Source organism: Artemia franciscana, chromosome 19 (genome assembly GCF_032884065.1).
Source record: "Artemia franciscana chromosome 19, ASM3288406v1, whole genome shotgun sequence".
Classification (NCBI taxonomy): Eukaryota; Metazoa; Arthropoda; class Branchiopoda; order Anostraca; family Artemiidae; genus Artemia; species Artemia franciscana.
In genome coordinates, this window is record NC_088881.1 from 31,981,498 (window position 1) to 32,002,638 (window position 21,141).

General features: G+C 34.0%; 1 protein-coding gene across 1 annotated transcript in view; it reads right to left on the reverse strand.

Moving 5' to 3' along the window:
- LOC136039567 (folliculin-like) overlaps window positions 1–21,141 on the reverse strand; it is a 50,494-nt gene that overhangs the window by 21,442 nt on the left and 7,911 nt on the right. The window contains exons 3-5 of the mRNA XM_065723408.1: window positions 20,241–20,390; window positions 14,778–14,996; window positions 9,208–9,365 (exon numbers count right to left, since the gene is read on the reverse strand). Of these exons, the coding sequence (XP_065579480.1) occupies window positions 9,208–9,365; window positions 14,778–14,996; window positions 20,241–20,390 (527 nt within the window). The remainder of the gene's footprint in view (window positions 1–9,207; window positions 9,366–14,777; window positions 14,997–20,240; window positions 20,391–21,141) is intronic.

Consider the following 21,141-nt stretch of genomic DNA (forward strand, 5'->3'; position numbering starts at 1 on the left):
AATAATAATAATTTCACTCAAATTAAGCAAGGTCTGTCAATTATTACTAAAATCGTTATTACGTAGGAAAAATTTAAGGAAAATTGGGCATACTACCTTAAAAAAGTGGGACACAGTTACAATCAGCGGGGCAATAAGAAAAGCGTTATGTCACAGTTTTTTTTTCTTTTTACTTTTATCCCTCAAATTAAGCAGGTCCTGTCTATTCTTTAATCTACCTTCTCCTATGTCAGTTGGTTCTTAAGCTATTCTCAAGTTTTATTGTTTCCAAAATATTCCACTTTTCTCGCTGTAACAAAATACTTGAGAGATACTATTAAAACGCTCAAAAAGTTTCCACTAAATTCCCTCACCCCTCTAAAGCCCTTTCCGAAATATTGCAGATATACTATTTTGACAACTTTAACACCTATAGTGGCTTTTATTCAGATATATAGTGCATCTATAATGTATATATATATATATACTAGCTGTTGGGGTGGCGCTTCGCGCCACCCCAACACCTAGTTGGTGGGGGCGCTTCGCGCCCCCCCCAAGCCCCCCCGCGCGCGTAAGTCGTTACGCGCCATATTAGTTACGCGCCATTGTAGTTGTGTCCCTATGTCCCACCTGTGAATATAGATATATATATATATATATATATATATATATATATCTATATATATAAAAATAAGTTGTCTGTCTGTGGATGTGTGGATGTGTCAGGTGACGTCACCTGAAAAAACTGGATCAGGTGACGTCAAAACTGAAAAAACTAAAAAAGGCAAAAACTACAAAAAAAACTAAAAACTAATAAAAAAAATAAAAAAGCTAAAAAACTAAAAAAACTAAAAAAAGGCAAAAACTACAAAAAAAAACTAAAAAAAAAACTGAAAAAACTAAAAAAAGGCAAAAACTACAAAAAAAAACTAAAAACTAATAAAAAAAGTAAAAAAGCTAAAAAACTAAAAAAACTAAAAAAACTAAAAAAAGGTAAAAAACTAAAAAAAATAAAAAATAAAAAAAAACTAAAAAAAAGGAAAAAACTGAAAAATAAGCTAAAATAAAGGTAAAAACCAATAAAAAACTAAAAAAAAAAGGAAAAAACTAATAAATGACGACACTCAAAGAGAAAAAAAAGGCAAAAACTACAAAAAAAACTAAAAACTAATAAAAAAAATAAAAAAGCTAAAAAACTAAAAAAACTAAAAAAAGGCAAAAACTACAAAAAAAACTAAAAACTAATAAAAAAGCTAAAAAACTAAAAAAACTAAAAAAAAGGCAAAAACTACAAAAAAACTAAAAACTAATAAAAAAAATAAAAAAGCTAAAAAACTAAAAAAACTAAAAAAACTAAAAAAAGGTAAAAAACTAAAAAAACTAAAAACTAAAAAAAACTAAAAAAGGTAAAAACTAAAAGAACTAAAAAAGAAAAAAATAAATGACGACACTCAAAGAGAAAGCGACCAGGACAAAAGGAATGTTCGATTAGCAATCAACAAAGCACCGGGACACAGGGAGTATAAATGACGACCAAGACACAAGTAAAAAAAAAAATTAACAAAACTAAAAAGAAGGTAAAAACTACAAAAAAACTAAAAAGAAAAAAAAACTAAAAACTAATAAAAAAACTAAAAAATCTAAAAATATAAATAAACTAAAAAAGAAAAAAAAAGGAAAAAAATAAAGGAGAAAAACAAAACTAAAAAACGAATGTATATACAGACCGGTACACCGGGATACAAATGACGACCGGGACACAGGGAATATAAATGACGACCGGGACACAGGGACACAACTACAACGGGGACACCGGGGGAAACAGGGGGATATAAATGACGACCGGGACAAAAAAACTAAAAAGAAAAAAAAACTAAAAACTAATAAAAAAACTAAAAAATCTAAAAATCTAAATAAGCTAAAAAAGAAAAAAAAAGGAAAAAAATAAAGGAGAAAAACAAAACTAAAAAACGAATGTATATACAGACCGGGACACCGGGATACAAATGACGACCGGGACCCGGGACACAGGGAATATAAATGACGACCGGGACACAGGGACACAACTACAACGGGGACACCGGGGGAAACAGGGGGATGTAAATGACGACCGGGACACCGGGACAGGGAATGGTCGATTAGCAATCACCATCAACAAAGCTCAAGGGCAATCATTAGAATCATGAGGTATAGATCTGAATACAGATTGTTTTCCCATGGACCATTATATGTTGCATGTTCAAGAGTCGGTAAACCTGACAATCTATTTATATGCAAAGACAATGGGACAGCAAAGAATGTTGTATATTCGCAAGTTTTACGTAGTTAAAACCATATATATATATATCTATCTATATTCACAGGTGGGACATAGGGACACAACTACAATGGCGCGTAACTATTATGGCGCGTAACGACTTACGCGCGCGGGGGGGCTTGGGGGGGGGGGGGGGGGCGCGAAGCGCCCCCACCAACTAGGTGTTGGGGTGGCGCGAAGCGCCACCCCAACAGCTAGTATATATATATATATATATATATATATATATATATATATATATATATATATATATATATATATATATATATATATATATATATATATATATATATATGTTTTTAACTACGTAAAACTTGCGAATATACAACATTCTTTGCTGTCCCATTGTCTGTGCATATAAATAGATTGTCAGGTTTACCGACTCTTGAACATGCAACATATAATGGTCCATGGGAAAACAATCCGTATTCAGATCTATACCTCATGATTCTAATGATTGCCCTTGAGCTTTGTTGATGGTGATTGCTAATCGACCATTCCCTGAGTCGCCATCGTCATTTATATATCCCCCTGTGCACCCCGGCGTCCCCTTTGTAGTTATGTCCCTGTGTCCCGGTCGTCATTTATATTCCCTGTGTCCCGGTCGTCATTTGTGTCCCGGTGTTCCAGTCTGTGATTTCTCTCTGAGTGTCCCGGGCGTCATTTATATTCCTTGTGTCCCGGTGTCCCGGTCGTCATTTATATCCCCCTGTGCCCCCCGGCGTCCCCATTGTAGTTGTGTCCCTGTGTCCCGGTCGTCATTTATATTCCCTGTATCCCGGTCGTCATTTGTATCCCGGTGTCCCGGTCTGTATATACATTCGTTTTTTAGTTTTGTTTTTCTCCTTTATTTTTTTCCTTTTTTCTTTTTTTTCTTTTTTAGTTTATTTAGATTTTTAGATTTTTTAGTTTTTTTATTAGTTTTTATTTTTTTTGTTGTTTTTACCATTTTTTTAGTTTTTTTAGTTTTTTTTTTTTACTTATGTCCTGGTCGTCATTTATACTCCCTGTGTCCCGGTCGTCATTTGTGTCTCGGTGCTTTGTTGATTGCTAATTTATATTATATTTATATTTATATTTTTTATATTTATTAATATTTTTTTAGTTTTCTTTTTCTCTTATTTTTCAGTTTTTTCCTTTTTTTAGTTTTTTCTTTTTTAGTTTTTAGTTTTTTTTGTTTTTTACCTTTTTTTAGTTTTTTTAGTTTTTTTAGTTTTTTAGCTTTTTTAGTTTTTTTATTAGTTTTTAGTTTTTTTAGTTTTTTTTTTGTTTTTAGTTTTTTACCTTTTTTTAGTTTTTTTTAGTTTTTTAGCTTTTTTAGTTTTTTTTCTTTTTAGTTTTTTTTTGTAGTTTTTTACCTTTTTTAGTTTTTTTTCTTCTTTTGTATTAGTGTGAAATAGTTCAGACGTCATATGCGGACAAACACGACGTCACTCGACAGACAGACAGACAGACATAACCCACAAACAACTTATTTTTATATATATTTATTCATATTTTTTTAGTTTTCTTTTTCTCTTTTATTTTTCAGTTTTTTCCTTTTTTTTAGTTTTTTTCTTTTTTAGTTTTTAGTTTTTTTTAGTTTTTTACCTTTTTTTAGTTTTTTTTAGTTTTTTTAGTTTTTTAGCTTTTTTAGCTTTTTTAGTTTTTTTATTAGTTTTTATTTTTTTTGTAGTTTTTGCCTTTTTTTATTTTTTTCAGTTTTTTTTTAGTTATTAGATTTTTACCTTTTTTTAGTTTTTTTTAGTTTTTTTTTTCTTTTTAGTTTTTTTTGTAGTTTTTACCTTTTTTAGTTTTTTTCTTCTTTTGTATTAGTGTGAAATAATTCAGACGTCATATGCGGACAAACATGACGTCACCTGATCCACACACAGATCCACACACAGACAACTTATTTTTATATATATAGAAGATATATATATATATATATATATATATATATATATATATATATATATATATATATATATATATATATATATATATATATATATATATTATCTATAAATATACATAGTGTATGAGTTACTACAGTGTATATATTCAAAGACACACGATTTTAAATTACGCAAAAAAAATAGTGTTTCATGCAAAAATCACCAGGAGTAGCCTATTACAAAAATCTTGAATTAATCAGGATTTCCTCCTCCCTACTGATATATAATTATTCATTACGAATGTCAAAAGCGTACAAAAATCAATCCTAGCGCGAAAATTTAGTCCTTAGTAGTCACCTAACCCGAAACAGAGTAAAAGTACAATAAATGTTAACCAAATATCTAGCACACGTTTTTTTAAGCTTACCCAAGAGAAGGCCAGAGAGCTGACTCCTCCCGTGGTCTTGTGTTTAACAACTGTGTTCTTAATACTTAGTATTTATTATTTTGATATGTTAAATCATTTTTCCTATTTTATCTTTTGGCAAGAACAATGTTGGGGAAAACCGGGGATTTGCTGATTTTAAATGCATATTTGAGTTACAATTTTTGAGCTTCAAAATTTTTTCTCTTTTTTTGCTCGACAGATCTGTTTAAAATCCGTCAGTCTAAGCTCCTGTCCCAAAATCTGAGATTTATTTTATTATTTATGCATGGGATAAATAATACTTGACTCAGGTATAGGCGGAGTAAAGGATAAAGGCCTTTCCTAGAAATCCGCTTTATCTCCCTATAGTAAAATTCACGGCATTCCTTAGGTAAAACACACATCAGTAAATTCCGAAATTTATTATGCTATGTTATTAGGGCTAAGAATAATAATTTCATATCCAAAAAGATTTTTACTTGTACTGGAAAGCGGCTAAAAAATTTTCACTGGAAATTTTTTTAGGCCATGATTTTTAAACGTAGCTATTTTTAAAGGTATGTTATATACTAAATGAAAAATCTTTATCCACTCATGTAAAACAAAAATCACTATATTTCGAAATTTTATAGTAAAGAGAGATTTAAGGACCAACCGTATTGGGCTAAACGAAAAGCAGGTCATCCACCGTTGGGGTGGGAGGATGTCATGAGATTTAAGGGAAATAGAAGCTTCCTGTGAGGGTATAGGGGGAGGTTTTGAACAGATTGGGATACCGGAGTGTGCGTAGCTGTCTTGGCCTCAGGCGGCTTGGTGCTGTAGTGAGGTGTTAGTAGTGGTAGTAGTAAATGATCTTTAGATTAATTTTGTTTCTTTTCCTCTTATCAAATACACCTATTATTTCTGAGCGTGGGTGGTCTTTCAGGCGTTAACGAAGCAAAAAGTGAATCTAGGTATATGAAAGGAATACAATGTATTTCGACTAAGTATATGAAGAAATACAAATACAATATGACATATACTGAAAGGCGATGAAGGATTCGAGAGATTATTCCAACTTGTAATAAAAACTCGCAAGGCAGACTGTGTCTATGTCCATGTAAAAGGATGATATGCAACAGCCAAAAAAGATTCCGATTACTATCTGAGCTTTCTTGAAACAAATAGACGATCACAAAAAAAAACGACATAGTTCTTAATTCCTCTACACCGCCCGTGTCAAAATTTACGCAAAACTTTGCCGGAGCAAAGTGTTAGATGATCCGAGCATCATAGCTTACTTTGAAAGAGGGTATTTAAATTAACCTAATTAATTACAAACAAAATTATTATTATAATGACAAATAGTTTTCAATGAAGACACAAAATGTGTTGAAAGTAGACTCCGACAATTAAAACACATGAAAAAACAACTATCGTGTTGACAATTTGACCGACGAAATTTAGACACTGCGATTTGGACTTATTACAAATTTCAGAAACTCGTAACCACAGGGCAGGAAACATAAAATTATATAATACAGAATTTAATTACTCACGCAAAAAAGATGGGGTACTAGGCAGGGAGTAGGGCTCATGATGAATATGGAGGCTACCAAGTCTTGTTTAGTCTTGTTTAGGTATTAATAATAGAATGCTAGCTGTTATTTTACGACTTAAAAGTGTAGGGCAACATAACCTTTAAATCAATAATATTGAGAAAAAATACAAAAAAAATCAAGAAATTAATAAACTTGAAACGGCAAGAAAAACAATTGTGTCATGAATAACTAGTAATAACGAAAGACACATTTAATAAAATATAAGTAAATTAGATAATAAATAAATTACCCTGAAATTTATTACCTTTGATCTCTAAACTGTAGTTCCCCTACTAACAAAAATAATTTTATCACTTAATCGTTTAATAAACATTTGTGGAGTACCGCACACACTACCCCACATATCTAAAAATGGTAGCTGCCATTCTCCCCCTCCTTTATTCTGACACCAGGTTAGTAGCATTTTTATTGAAAAAAAAACATGCAGAGAACTGTTTTGATCTAAAACGATTTTAAAACACTGAAAGAGACAAGATAGTAGTATGTGAACACGGCAGTCTGGTAATCATTAAGTTGTCCCACAATCCAAAACTTTTAACACTCGACCTTTAAAACTGAACTTTTTTTAAAACTTTAAAGTTTGGAAACTTTAAAACTTTAGCCCACTATTTTAAAAACTTTTGCATAAAAAAAAAAAAAAAAAAAAATCCTGATAGTAAAATGGGGTGATTGTGACTAAAAAGTCGAAAATAATAAATATTTTTATAAGCATAAGAATAATAAATTTTAATAAATTAGCATAGATATAAAATTGATTTAAGTTGTAAATGCATAAATGAAAAAAGTCAATGAATTGAGGAACACGCGTTAAGAAAACACAATTATTTTTATTTAAAATCCAATCCATTTTGAGTCCACTCATTTTCACTTGTATTCAAAGCTTCTTGAAAAAAACATATATTTTTCCAATTTGCAATCTATTTTAAAGAGTAATTAATTTTTTGATTAGCTTATTATTACCAGAAAGCATTATAATTACCAGAAAGCCTGGTAATCATTTAGTGGGCCCACATCCAAAACTTGTAACTTCCTAAATCATGCCATTATTGGTATTAAATCTTAATTATATCTTATTTTATAAAATTTTACTATTATTATCATATTATTTTTAAGTATTATATTTTACACATTATTGCGTTTCACGTAGACCATGTTTGAAAATAAAATAAAATCAAAATAAACTAAATAAAAATAAGAATAAACAGAAAAATAAACATAACAATAACAATAACAATAAGCAACAAAATAACCTGAATTAATATTTGAAAACAGAACGTATTGCTGACAGTAAAGAAAAACATGTAAACATACAACCAGAATCAGTGCCGCAGTTAAGGGGAGGGGAGAGGCGGAGACTCTCCCGAAGTTCCAAGCAGCACCAACACCTCGGAATTTAGCTTATGGTTTTAGTTTAATTTAGGTTATGTGTCCACATTTGTCGGCACAGAGAATAATTTAGTCAGCACATTCTTTACATCCCCCTCCAAAGTCAAAACCCTAGATGCAACCCTGACAAGAACTACACGCTAAAGATCGGATAGGCACAGCAAAACCCAGTGTACATGAACTGCGAACAGGACAATAGCCCTCCAGAAGGTTTGAGGTTATGTTCATTTTTTTACCGTTGAAATTTGCTTTTTTTTTTCATGATACTGATTCGTTGGTACGAATCAGTACGAACCATACGACACCCATCTCCCCTTCATGGGTTTACGGGTGTATCTCCCCTTCATGGTTTACATGTCAATTGAGTAGTCTACTACTCATACCGGCGGCTAACTATTACATAATATAAATGTAGCTGATTCATGATTTTATTTTATTTTTTCTTGTTTTTCCCACGTCACTTGACTAAATGAGCATATATTAAAAAATATAAAAATATAATATATATATATATATATATATATATATATATATATATATATATATATATATATATATATATATATATATATATATATATATAATATAAATAAATATAAAAAAAATATATCTCTCTATTTCGGGCTCCAGGCCTTTTTCCAATCTCTTTGAATCTTATGGCGGACCATAATCAGACCATAATCACAACATATCTGGTCAAATCGAGACCGCAGACACTAAGGTCAATTCACGGTCTAAGGTCAAGTTTGTCATCCACTTCCCCCCTTATTTAGCGATAATGAAGGGGTTTTTCTATTATATTAGTGGCAGGTAAATTGAACCAGCAGTACTTCGCTCAACAATTCGTAAAAAATTTTGTCTTGTTCTTTCGCACTGAGGACGACTTAGCGGAGACCTTTGCCAAAATATCTGCTTCACTTCTTCATTATTTTCCCTGACAAAATATTAACCTCGTTTTTTGTCTCTAAAGTATTTTTACTCATTTCTTCGCTGTTTTGCCATGTGTAATGATACAAAAGTCTCAAAAATAGATTTAACAAACATAAAAATACATGCTTGGGAGCCTTTGTACCAAGGAAACTAATTTTAGTTCTGTGAAACGAAATCATTAAACTGTTCTTTGGGTAAAGCCATTTAACTTGAAAAAGATACATTTTTGTAGCCGTCAATTTTCAATTTTTCCTGGGAGATGGATTTCATCTAAAAGTTCTACACTTAAAAAAATTTTACACTTAGAGGGGAGCTGGCACCCCCTTAACATCACTGTTGCACAACAAGTCCGAATATATTGGCCTTCCTCTTAGACTGCAGTCTAAGGGTTAAAGTGCTTCTTTAAGATCATCTGATGGTACCCTCATGGGAGCTCTAGGCTTTTTTTACACTTAAATATCTAGATTATGACACATTTTCAAATTTTCCCCTCCCCCCTAAATTAAGCAGGATTGTCATACCATGGACAATCCCGGGGAAGGCAGATAATAGCTCCTTATCAGGAAATCAAAAGGCATATAAAGTAAAAAAATGTAATCATATTTTAACAAATATGACTTCTTTATTCCTATGACTTCCTTAGCCCCCCCCCCAACAAAAATGTATATAGCGGTGTGTACATATCCTTACTTTTCAAATATGTTATCATCTTCAAGGACATCGCAGAGACCCTTGGACAAACGGTGACAATCAGTAGTTGAAATTGTAGAAGACGAAGAATAGTGTGAGCCTAACATCTTACCAGACGTTGAAAGTTTTGGATTATCAACCGACTGTCGCAAAAATACCTAGAAACCAAAACAAAAATATGAATGTATCAAATTAAACATAAGACGTGCGTTCGGTTTGGAATAATTTCAACTTCGTATATTTTGCTTGGGCGCAAAAATTTTTGACAAAAAAAAGAAATTCGGGAAAAAATAAGATCTTTGTTTTAGAATCTATCGTGCAGCGCAGCATATTCTTGTTTACTTTTTAGAGAGGGAAGTGACTTCAATCTTTTCTGAAATCTTAGAAGGGAGTTCGTTTTAAAACCATACCTAGTTTTTATTTAGAAAGCTTGTTGTTAGCAAGTGCAGACATTTGTTATGCATAGTTAACAAGTTGTGATAAACAGTAATTTTGTAGACTCAGTTTTAGCCAAACCTGTTCAGTCATGACACTAAAGTCAGAACCATAAAACAGATATTGTTTTAGAACCGCCAACCTACTAAACAATTATTTTTGCTATTCTTCCACAACCTTGTCGAAATTTCGTATTGTTCTCATGGAGATTCTGTTCTCCGAAGATACACTGTCTTCACGAAGAGTAGTCTTTCATTCATAAAACCTATCTATGGTTATATTCTGACAGTTAGTCTTCTTTGATATGTATTGTAGGCCCGATTTACCGAAAAGACCGAGAATTGGGTAAAATCAAAATTAGAACAAAACTAAAAAATCGTAAAGAAGAGAAAACGAGGATAATAACAACCAGTGAAAAATAGAAGGAAAACTGTACAAATTTCGTCGAAACCTCGGCTTGACCCTCTTCAGTGCAGAGTAAAGCAATAAAAATGCAGATAAGAGTTCACAGGAAAAACAAGTTAAGTGCTTTTTTATAATGTCCTGTGAACTTTTATCTGTATTTTTTATTATTGTATTTTGTACTGAACATGGTTGAAAGACACTGAAAGCGTTGTTAAAAAAAATAAAAAACCTTGAAATTAACACCTCTTAAAAGAAAATAAAGAATACTCAGGATTAGAGATATGTAAGTATTGAATAAAACAAGAGCAATCATAACGAAAAAGAAAGTATCTCCTACAATTAAAAAAAGTATCTCCTACATAAATCCTATAGAACAGTTAACATTATCTTTGGAGAAAAACTTTTTAAATATAAATCTACTCTTGAGTCTGTAAAGATTAGAGACTCCTACTGTTGAGATTTCAAGTTCCCTTCTACAAAAATATGAATTTTTTCAAAAATTGAATTTTTGTTTCAAGGAGGAGAATTACAGATATTCTTATGGTTTTGTTGTTGTTGTTTTTTTTCTTCAAAAATTGACAGAATCGGAAAAACAGTCCTAGAACACTGGGAAACGGCAAGTTCGGATGGAAATTGTAAGTTTTATTTCCTTTTTTAAGCAGTCATAAAGATTACGCAACAGCAAAGAAACGGGGAAAGAGATCCCCGTTTACTCTTGATAATGCGTTTCGGGCGATTTCTTCAAACTAGTCCACACTACCAGCATATTCTGTTCCTTGCTACCAACTCAGTCATTAAAACCAGGGTGAAGAACAAAATAATTCCAGTGCCTTGCAGGACTGACCAGTTTCACAGTTCATTCATGCTTTTTTTTTCACTAGTACCTTTAATAAAATACCCTTGGGCAAGGATTGTATAAAATACGCCATTTAGTTTGCAATTTGTTTTTTTGTTTTTTTTTTTTTAAAGACTACCTAAGCTGTTTTGAAATAAATCATTCTGATTCAAAGGGTGTTTTCTTCCTATCTTCACCAATCCATTTTCTGTTGGAAGTCACGTTGGATGTTGGCATTTTGACCCTGTCCTTGCCATTTCAATTTTGTATTATACATTGCCGTTTTCTTCATGTCTTTGCCATTTCTTTTTACCGTTAGAAGTTGGACGCGAGAGTTTTCTTCTTGTTTTACCACCCCGTTCTGTCAGACGTAACGTTAAACATTACCACTTTCTTCCTCTCTTTTCCACTCCATTTTCAGTTGGAAGTAACGTTGGACATTGGCGTTTTCACCCTGTCCTCCCCAATCCATTTTTTTGTTGGATCTTGACGTTTTCTTCCTGTCTTTGCCACTTCATTTTCTGGTAGACTTAGTTTTGTAATTTTAGATATTCGTTGAAGGGTTAGGCTGCGGGGAACCAATAGAATCTGTTTTTGCTCCTATAAATGCTACGCCGCATCTCAGAAATCATTGCACATTGGAAAAAATCCTGACGGTGCCATTGGACTCTTCGTCTCAAAATTTCGATGTGTCGATGCTTAACTCAAAACTATATTTTTACAGAGATACTAGGTTTTTACAGAGGGTTTTAGAGAGGGCAGCCGAACTGCGGCATATTCTGGTCAACTACGAGTGTGCCCGAAAACTTAAGCAGCATCATCAACATATATATGACATCTACCGCAGCAACGTTCAGATCCCGAAAGGGCCAGACAGAATAATTTGTAACGACTTTGGGTGTGCTTCAGGATTGCACAGTTTCTCCCCAGCTATTCAAGCTGTTTTTGCACATCACTTTACCCCCACTAGAAAACAAAGTAGGCTGGAACATTTGCAGAGCCACCACAGACACCCTAGCTTATGCTGAAGATCTCGATAAGCTAGCTAAAACTGTACCTAGTTTATAGGCCCAAGCTTCCAAGCTAGAATCCACAGTAAATAGCTTCGGCAAGACGAAAGTCATTGGTACAATGAGCTTCCCCAACATTTTCCCTTTCATTTTATAGTTAGCGGCGATGTTATTGAGTCAGTCGCCAGTTCGTATACCCGTATATCCAGAAAACCCGTATACCCAGTTCGTATTCCAATTGAGAGCCTACTAAATTCAGACAATAGTTGCACAAACGGCATAAAAAAGAAGACTTGCTCTAGGAACTGCAAATTTCAAGAGGTTACTACCCCTCTTCAAGAGTAAACATCTACCAAAGCAAATGAGGCTACGAATCCTCGACTTCTTAATCGTTTAAGCTTAATCGAACTGAAATCTTCAAAAGGTTACTACCCCTCTTCAAGAGTAGACATCTACCAATGCAAATGAGGCTACAAATCCTCGACTTTTCAATCGTCGTTGCTTAATCGATCTGCTATCTTCAAGAGATTACTACCCCTCTTCAAGAGTAAATCTACCAATCATCTACCAATCAACCAATATCTACCAATATATTGGCAACCAAATATCTACCCTCATCTACCAATGCAAATGAGGATACGAATCCTCGACTTCTTAGTCGTTTTTGCTGCTCTAGAAGGCTGTGAGACGTGGACTCTGAAACTGGAGAAAAAGCAAAAATTTTGAATCACTTTGAGAACATCTGGAGCGGGAAGCAGCAATACTTCAGAAAGTGCAACTGCACTAACTTAAGTGCCATAGTCATGTTCACCAGATGAAGAAGTCACAACTACCAAAAATGGGTTTTTGGAGGTAGAGTAGACGGCAGCAAACGTCCTAGCAGACCAAGGAACAGATGACGACACAATTTGGAAGCTTTTAAAGCAAGTGGATGACCATGCATCTTACCAACAGCTAAACTGCCAGTGTGCAAAAGAGCCCCAACACGATCCATGAGGACGTCCGGGACATAGGTAAGTAAGTAATATACTACCAATTACGATAAATATTTTCTTCTTTTCAAGTTCTGATATTATTTGGGGCCAGCTCATAACGAATCTGATGCTAATAACATAACATAGAAGCCCAAAATCAAAACAGATTAAGTGCAAATTTCACAAGTGGTACTTGGCCCACAAGTTCAAAATCAAAACGTGTTAAGTGTATATCTTCCACATCGTGTTTGATTTCATTCCGAAATAAAATATATTAGATAAGGAAATGAAAAGCCTCGAATACGGAATGAAATAGTTGTTTATTTGCAGATTTATGTTAATTATTCCTTTATTATTTATTTATAACAAGTAATTTTATTCTACTTGCTATCTGCTGAGGTAGTTTAATTAATCTGATGATTATTTATTTCATTAATAAATCTTATCCACCAAATTTTACCAATCTATCTTAAATTCCCTAAGGTCTTTTTTGCAACCAATTTTGTGCACCAGCATAGCCCCTGAGACTGGAGGGCCACATAAACATCTTTTTCGGCTCTGTTTGGCCAACATTTGGCCATTTTTGGGCCAAAATTGCGTTAATTGTATTCAATTGTACTAGTAAACGTATTTAGAATCAGTACTTACAACATCCGCAGCATTAGTCAACTTTCTTCTTATGATTCTAAATAATTTCAGCCCTATTCAGACCAAAATTGGTGTTTATGGGAGCTCATATCTGTACGTGTGTTTTAATCCTATTCAATTGCAATGGAAAGCGTTTTCAGCATCAGAAGCCTACTTACCACATCAGCAGCATCAATCAGTTTTCATCTTATGGATCTAAGGAATTTCGGCCCTATTTTGGTCAAAATTGGTGTTTATGGGGACTCCTATACGCATGTGCGTTTTAATCCTTTTCAATCGCAATAATAAGCGTTTTCAGCATCAGTAGCCTACTTACTACATCTACAGCATCAATCAATTTTCATCTTATGGATCTAAGGAATTTCGGCCCTATTTTGGTCAAAATTGGTGTTTATGGGGACTCCTATACGCATGTGCGTTTTAATCCTTTTCAATCGCAATAATAAGCGTTTTCAGCATCAGTAGCCTACTTACTACATCTACAGCATCTATTAATGTTCATCTTATGGATCTAAGAAATTTCGGCCCTATTTGGTCCAAGATTGGTGTTTATGGGAGCTCCTATACGCATGTGCGTTTAATCCTTTTCAATTGCAATGGAAAGCGTTTTCAGCATCAGAAACCTACTTACCACATCAGCAGCATCAATCAGTTTTCATCTTATGGATCTAAGGAATTTCGGCCCTATTTTGGTCAAAATTGGTGTTTATGGGGACTCCTATACGCATGTGCGTTTTAATCCTTTTCAATTGCAATGGAAAGCGTTTTCAGCATCAGAAACCTACTTACCACATCAGCAGCATCAATCAGTTTTCATCTTATGGATCTAAGGAATTTCGGCCCTATTTTGGTCAAAATTGGTGTTTATGGGGACTCCTATACGCATGTGCGTTTTAATCCTTTTCAATCGCAATAATAAGCGTTTTCAGCATCAGTAGCCTACTTACCACATCAGCAGCATCAATCAGTTTTCATCTTATGGATCTAAGGAATTTCGGCCCTATTTTGGTCAAAATTGGTGTTTATGGGGACTCCTATACGCATGTGCGTTTTAATCCTTTTCAATCGCAATAATAAGCGTTTTCAGCATCAGTAGCCTACTTACTACATCTACAGCATCTATTAATGTTCATCTTATGGATCTAAGGAATTTCGGCCCTATTTGGGCCAAGATTGGTGTTTATGGGAGCTCCTATACGCATGTGCGTTTTAATCCTTTTCAATCGCAATGGTAAGCGTTTTCAGCATCAGTAGGCTACTTACCACATCAGCAGCATTAACCAACTTTCTTCGTATGGTCCCAAGTAACTCAATTAGAATAGTTGCATTGTCCATAATATTCCTCTGATTAGTAGACACAACAGTCAAGGCATAAAGTCTTTTATAGCCCCTAGCTTCACCATCTTTGATTTGAAATGTTAAAGACATAGCTGTTAACTCCCCATCAGAGAAAAACACTGGCTTATCTTTGACTGGAGATACCTTAAAAGAACAAAATCATGTGAAATGAAATGTGCCTTCATTTAATTTATTTTAAATAAATAAACAGAACATTTAATGCTGATGATTATCAAACCATGCTATGTTAGTTAAATATTTTATAGCCTCTAGTTGCATGATCCTCAATTTAAAATAATAGATATATAGCTGCTAACCCCCCACTGGAGAAAATACTGCTATATCTTTTACTGGAGAAACCTAGAAAGAACCAACCACAAGAAATAAAATGTGCTTTTATTTAACTTATTTTAAATAAACACAAAAATATTTAATATTAATGATTATCAAATCGTCATTTATATTTAATTTAATAGTTAAATTAAGAAATGAAAACTAATTCATTATGTGCTGAATTATTACTAATTGTTGACAATATCTAAACAATTGATGCTTAGATAATAAATGTTACAATACTGATAGCCAATAGCTTTAAATAACTAAATAATTAAGATAAATAAAGATGGGTAATCTATTACTACAGGAAAGAAGTTCATGGTTCAGATTGACTCTCTATTTATCTTGGCAGATGTACATATTTATCCAGAGTGCTAATATCCAATAATTATAATGATTAGATATTAAATAAATAACGCTAATAGTCCACAAATTGTTAATCAGATTAACAAGACAATGATTAATTAAAAAAAACTGTTATATCTTCTAGCTTTATGATCGTTAATTTAAACCGGTAGTGACAAAGTCGTTAGCTCCCCAGCTTGTTAAACCGTGACGTATTTCATTTATTTTAAATGAATTACCGAAAGCCTTGAATAAAATGTTATGAAAATCACCCCCGACAGCAGTTATCTAAATAATGCTAAATGCAGAGCAAATGACCCTAGAATGTCGCAAGAGGGCTCATTCTAAGGAAAATTAAAAGTTCTAGAGCCCTTTTTAAGTAACAAAAAATCGGAGAGCAACTAAGCCCCCTCCCACACTCATTTTCGTCCTAAAGTCAAGGGATCAAAATTTTAGATAGCCATTTTGTTCAGCATAGTTTTTTCTTTAACTGAAAGTAAGGAGCAACATTAAAACTTAAACCGAATAGAAATTAATACGTATATAAGGGGGTTTGTCCCCTCCTCAATACCTCTCTCTTTACGCTAAAGTATTTTTAGTTCCTTCAAAAGAGCTATGGATTCTATTTAAACGACCTTTGTGATTCAGGAGTCATTCTTAAAGACTTGGAACAAAATTCAAACTTTAGCGTCAAGAACCAAGGATTGACGAGGAGGATGTCCTCATATACATAATAAAAATATACGAATATAGAAGTTCCTTACGAAGTTAATTCGTAAGTTACGTACATTTATTACTAATAAAAACGTTCGAAAATAAAATTAAAAGTTCAAGTAGCCTTTTCAAAAGTTTGACTCTTTTTCACAACTCTACCTTTTAAACCAATAAAAAAAATTAGCGTAAAGAGCTTGGCATCAAAGAGTGGACAGCCCTTTTCATGTAAGGAATAGTTTCTGTTAGTTTGAAGTTTTAATGTTGCTCCTTACTTTCAGTTAAAAAAAAAACTTGTTTTTTATTTAATAGACAGACACATAGGTTTATTATAAAAATGTAAATTATAGGAGAAAGATATTTAATGATTGGATTCTATAAATTATGCTTACTAAGACTCCATATTATACAGGAGTAAAAAAATTACATAATTGAGTCCCTAATAAATAATAGGAATCAAATGAAGATATAAGCTCAAATTCTTCAGTCTTGAGAATCGTCTAAGCTCACTGATAAATACTTTCGCTATTATTATGAGAAGTACAAAGATTATTGGTTATTAGGAGAAGTACAAAGAGACCGAACTTTGCACGGTAAAAGTCTGGTGCAAATCCAGCCAAAAATAACAATATCTTGAGTTGAATACCAATTATCTAAATGTAAAACTCCAAATGATCACTCTCTTGCTCTTGTCATTCAATCAAACTTCAATTAACCTGTTTTTATGGCACTTGGTATTAACCAAGTGACATTTAGTGATCGCAAATTATATCGGTTGGTCTGTCTGTCTGTCCTGGTTTTGCTAGTTTAGGTCTTTCCAGATAAACTAGGACGATGAAATTTGGCAGGCGTATCAGGAACCAAACCAGAATAAATTAGAAATAGTCTTTTCCCCAATTCGACTATCTGGAGGGAGTGGGAGGACGGTTAATTCGAAAAAATGAAGTATTTTTAACTTAAGAACGGGTGATCGGATCTTAATGAAATTTGATATTTAGAAGGATATCATGTTTCAGAGCTCTTATTTTAAATCCCGACCAGATCCTGTGACACTGGGGAGAGTTGGGGGGGGGGCAAAAATCCTGGAAAACGCTTAGAGTGGAGGAATCGGGATGAAAATTGGTGGGAAAAATAAGCACAAGTCCTATTGACATAACAGGAACGGTCCGCTCTTATTGGGGAAGTTAGGGGGAGGAGGATTAATTCCGAAAAATTTGAAAAAATTAGATATTTTTAACTTACAAAGGAGTGATCGGATCTTAATGAAATTTCATGTTTATAAGGACCTCGTAACTCAGATCTCGTATTTTAAATCCCGACCGGATCCAGTGTCATTGGGGGGAATTGGGGGAACTAGAAATCTTGGAAATGGCGTCGAGTAAGGAGATCGGGGTGACACTTGGTGGAAAAACTAACCAAAAGTCTTAGATACGTCATCGACATAACCGGAACGGATCCGTTCTCTTTGGGGGAGGGTTAATTCTGAAAAATTAAAAAAATGAGGTATTTTTAACTTCCAAAGGAGTGATCGGACCTTTATGAAATTTCATATTTAAAATGACCTCGTAACTCAGATTTCTTATTTTAAATCCCGACCAGATCCAGTGTCATTGGAGGGAGTTGGGGGGGGACATGAAATCCTGGAAATTGCTTAGAGTGGAGAGATCGGGATGAAACTTGGAGAAAATAAATACAAATCCTAAACACGTGATTGGTATTACTGGAACAGATCCGCTCTCTAGGGGGGAGTTGGGGGGAGGGGGGAGTAATTGAGAAAAATTAGAAAATATGAGGCATTTGTAACTTATGAACGGGTGACCAGATCTTAATGAAATTTGATATTTAGAACGATCTTGTGCCTCAGAGCTGGTATTTTAAATCACGGCCAGATCCGGTGACATTGGGGGGGATTTAGGGGGGTGGAACTGGAAATCTTGGAAAACTTTAAAATTGAGGTTTCTTTATCTTACGAATGGGTGATCAGATCTTAATGAAACTTGAAATATAGAAAAGTCTTTATGTACCAGATGCTCCATTTTCATTGCGAATCGGATCCGGGGCATATGAGGTTGGAGGGGGGAAACAGAAATCTTGGAAACCGGAATTCTTGGAAAACACTTAAGAGTGGAGAGATCGGGATGAAACCTGATGGGAAGAATAAGCACAAGTTCTAGATACGTGATTGAAATTTTGCTAGAGCTCATGCCAAATGAGCTCTTGGCTCTTCCGACCTCGTCACAAGTGCCATATGAGCTCTTAGCTCTTGTTTTACATAGCACTGAGCAAGGCGGCTAATATTGTAAGTTTTTGCAGCACACGGATTTTATTAATCGAGGTCGGAACGTTTAAGAATAGTAACGACGCGATTGCTATTCAATCATCCTTGTACAGGAAATGCTGTAAAAGAAAATTTGTCAACAAACAAATTGCGTTACGAAACTCATTCTACTTATGTTCAAGGCTTTCATCCTTCAGAGGGTCTCAAATTTCAGCCAGCCCACAATTTACAAAAAAAAATTAAGGTGGCTGGAAGGAAGAAACAAAGTTTCCCTTAATCATGACCTATCTGGGTTGATCGTTAAAAAAAAAAAATAATAAATAAATAAATAAGTATTGTGCCATTGTCAGGTAGGCCAGATCTTTTCAAAGCCAGAGGCTTTGAATAGATTGGGGTGGAGGAGGAGTGTGCGTGGCTGTGTTGCCCTCAGGCGGCTTGATACTGCAGTGAATAATAAAGAAGAAAACAGATAAATAATTTTCAGTTGAAAAAAAAGAGAAAACAGAAATGACAACCCTGGTCTAATACAATTTTCCCCCTTTTGGTTCTTATACAGGGTGTCGACAAAGTCTGGATACATACAAATGTTGTTTTTTACTCATTTATTTTATTCATTTTTCATTCCCTGATCAAATAATAGCTATGTCCAAAGGAGAAAGAATTGAGCTGCTACTCTTGAGTGGTGAGGGAAGTTTGCATGTGGTGAACTTTCCAGGGAAAATTTTATCCTGGGGAAATTTGCCAGAATTTCTATACAAAGTTTTTTTTTATCTCTTTTACTTTCTTTTTGCTGACTCAATTTTACATGTGAACATGTTAAGGGTAATTGTCCAGCAGAAAGTTTCACTGGACTGGAATTGTGCAAAGGATCTATCTGTAGGGGGGGGGGCAAAATTTCCTGCATAAGATATTCTCCAAGGGGAATTTTCTGCAAGAGAAATTCTCCATGAAGGAGGTTTCTGTGGAAGCAACTTTCGTTTGGGAAATTTTCCATGGAGGATGATTTCCAGCATGATCTGAAAAACAATAAGAAATTAACTTCTTTTTCAAATGAAAATGAATCGTCTGCAAAGACTTTTTCCTGGTTGGAATTTTTAGCAAGAATGGAATTGTCTGGGGTGAATTTTTCCGGAGGGGGGGGGGCTATTTTACGTGGGAGGAACATTTCATGGAGGGATTTTGCTGGGAGATGCAATTTTCCATGGAAGGAGGGGGGGGGCAAAATTTCCTGGTATTATCTAAAAACGATCCAATATTAAAAAAGTTTTTTCAACTGAGAGCAAGGAACAACATTAAAACTTACAACAAACAGAAATGATTATGCATATGAGAGGGTCTAGCCCCTCCTCATTACCTTGCTCTTTACGCTAAAGTTTTGATTTTCATACCAATTCTCTATGAACAACTCCTGAAACACAAAGGCTATTTAATTAGAACAATAAGGCGTTTTTTTAAAAGCTATAAAAAACTTCAGTATGAAGAGCGAGATATTGAGAAGGGGGCAATCCCTTTCATACATGGAATAATTTCTGTTCTTTTTCAGTTTTAAAGTTACTCCTTAGTTTCAATTGAAAAAACTAGTTTTTTTCATTTAATCATCAAATAAAATGTGTATGTATCCAGAGTTTCTGGACACCCTGTAGTCACAACCCTAACTTTTGCTCATTTTTACTCAAAATTTAGATTCATAAAGAAAGAGAAGTGATTTTACAGCTTACATCATTGCTAAGGCATCTGATACTTAGATCCTTTGCTTGTTTTTGACTGATTCCAAAAGGTAATTGTGTAGAGAAGTAAACATCCTCACCCTGAACTCTTGTCTTTGAAGACAACCAGTCTTCTTTCCCCTTCAGTTTGGGTGAACACGCCTGAAAGAATAAAGATATTATCAAACAAAATTCAGTAAAAGGGCTGTCACATTATGAACCTTAAAATATTAGTAAAATTTAAAAAAGGATTAATCATATGAGTTATTCCACAAGAAAAACATTGCAATACCGAAATTACAAAAAACATTGCAATACCGAAATTACAAAAATCACTTTTGAAAAATATCACCAAAAGCATCTTTTACTAGGCTTTGGACTAAATTACATTGAGGTGAATAAATTTTTGATCCAAGATTTGCAGCATCCTTATTTATTAGAAGATAGACAAATGGTCCTAACAATTGGATAGTTACCAGTTGTATAGGTGTTTCGCCTATAAAGCACAGAAAATTCTAAGACATCTCTACATCATATAATAATGAGCAGTAAATAGCCTTACTGTTATCCTCAGCAAAGGCAATGGGAACCTTCTATAGTCCTCATAACAAGTGTACAGTAATATGCACCTGCCTTTAGGCTTAAAATGAGAGCTTAGCTGGCTAAGTGGTTGGTGCACTGGGTTGGGAATCCTTAGTCCAAGGGGTACGAATTCAATTCCTTGTGTGGCCAGTTATTGGGTTTGGGATGGGGGTCAGCGGCATGACTCTAGGGCTGTTCTTTTGCTCTAAGATCTTACAGCTCACTGACGTTAGCAAAAAGTGAGAAAAATACCATTTTTCTGCCACTTGGAACAATGATAAGAGAACTTTGATAATTTAATCATCATTGTTCTTAGGCTGCTGAACAGAGC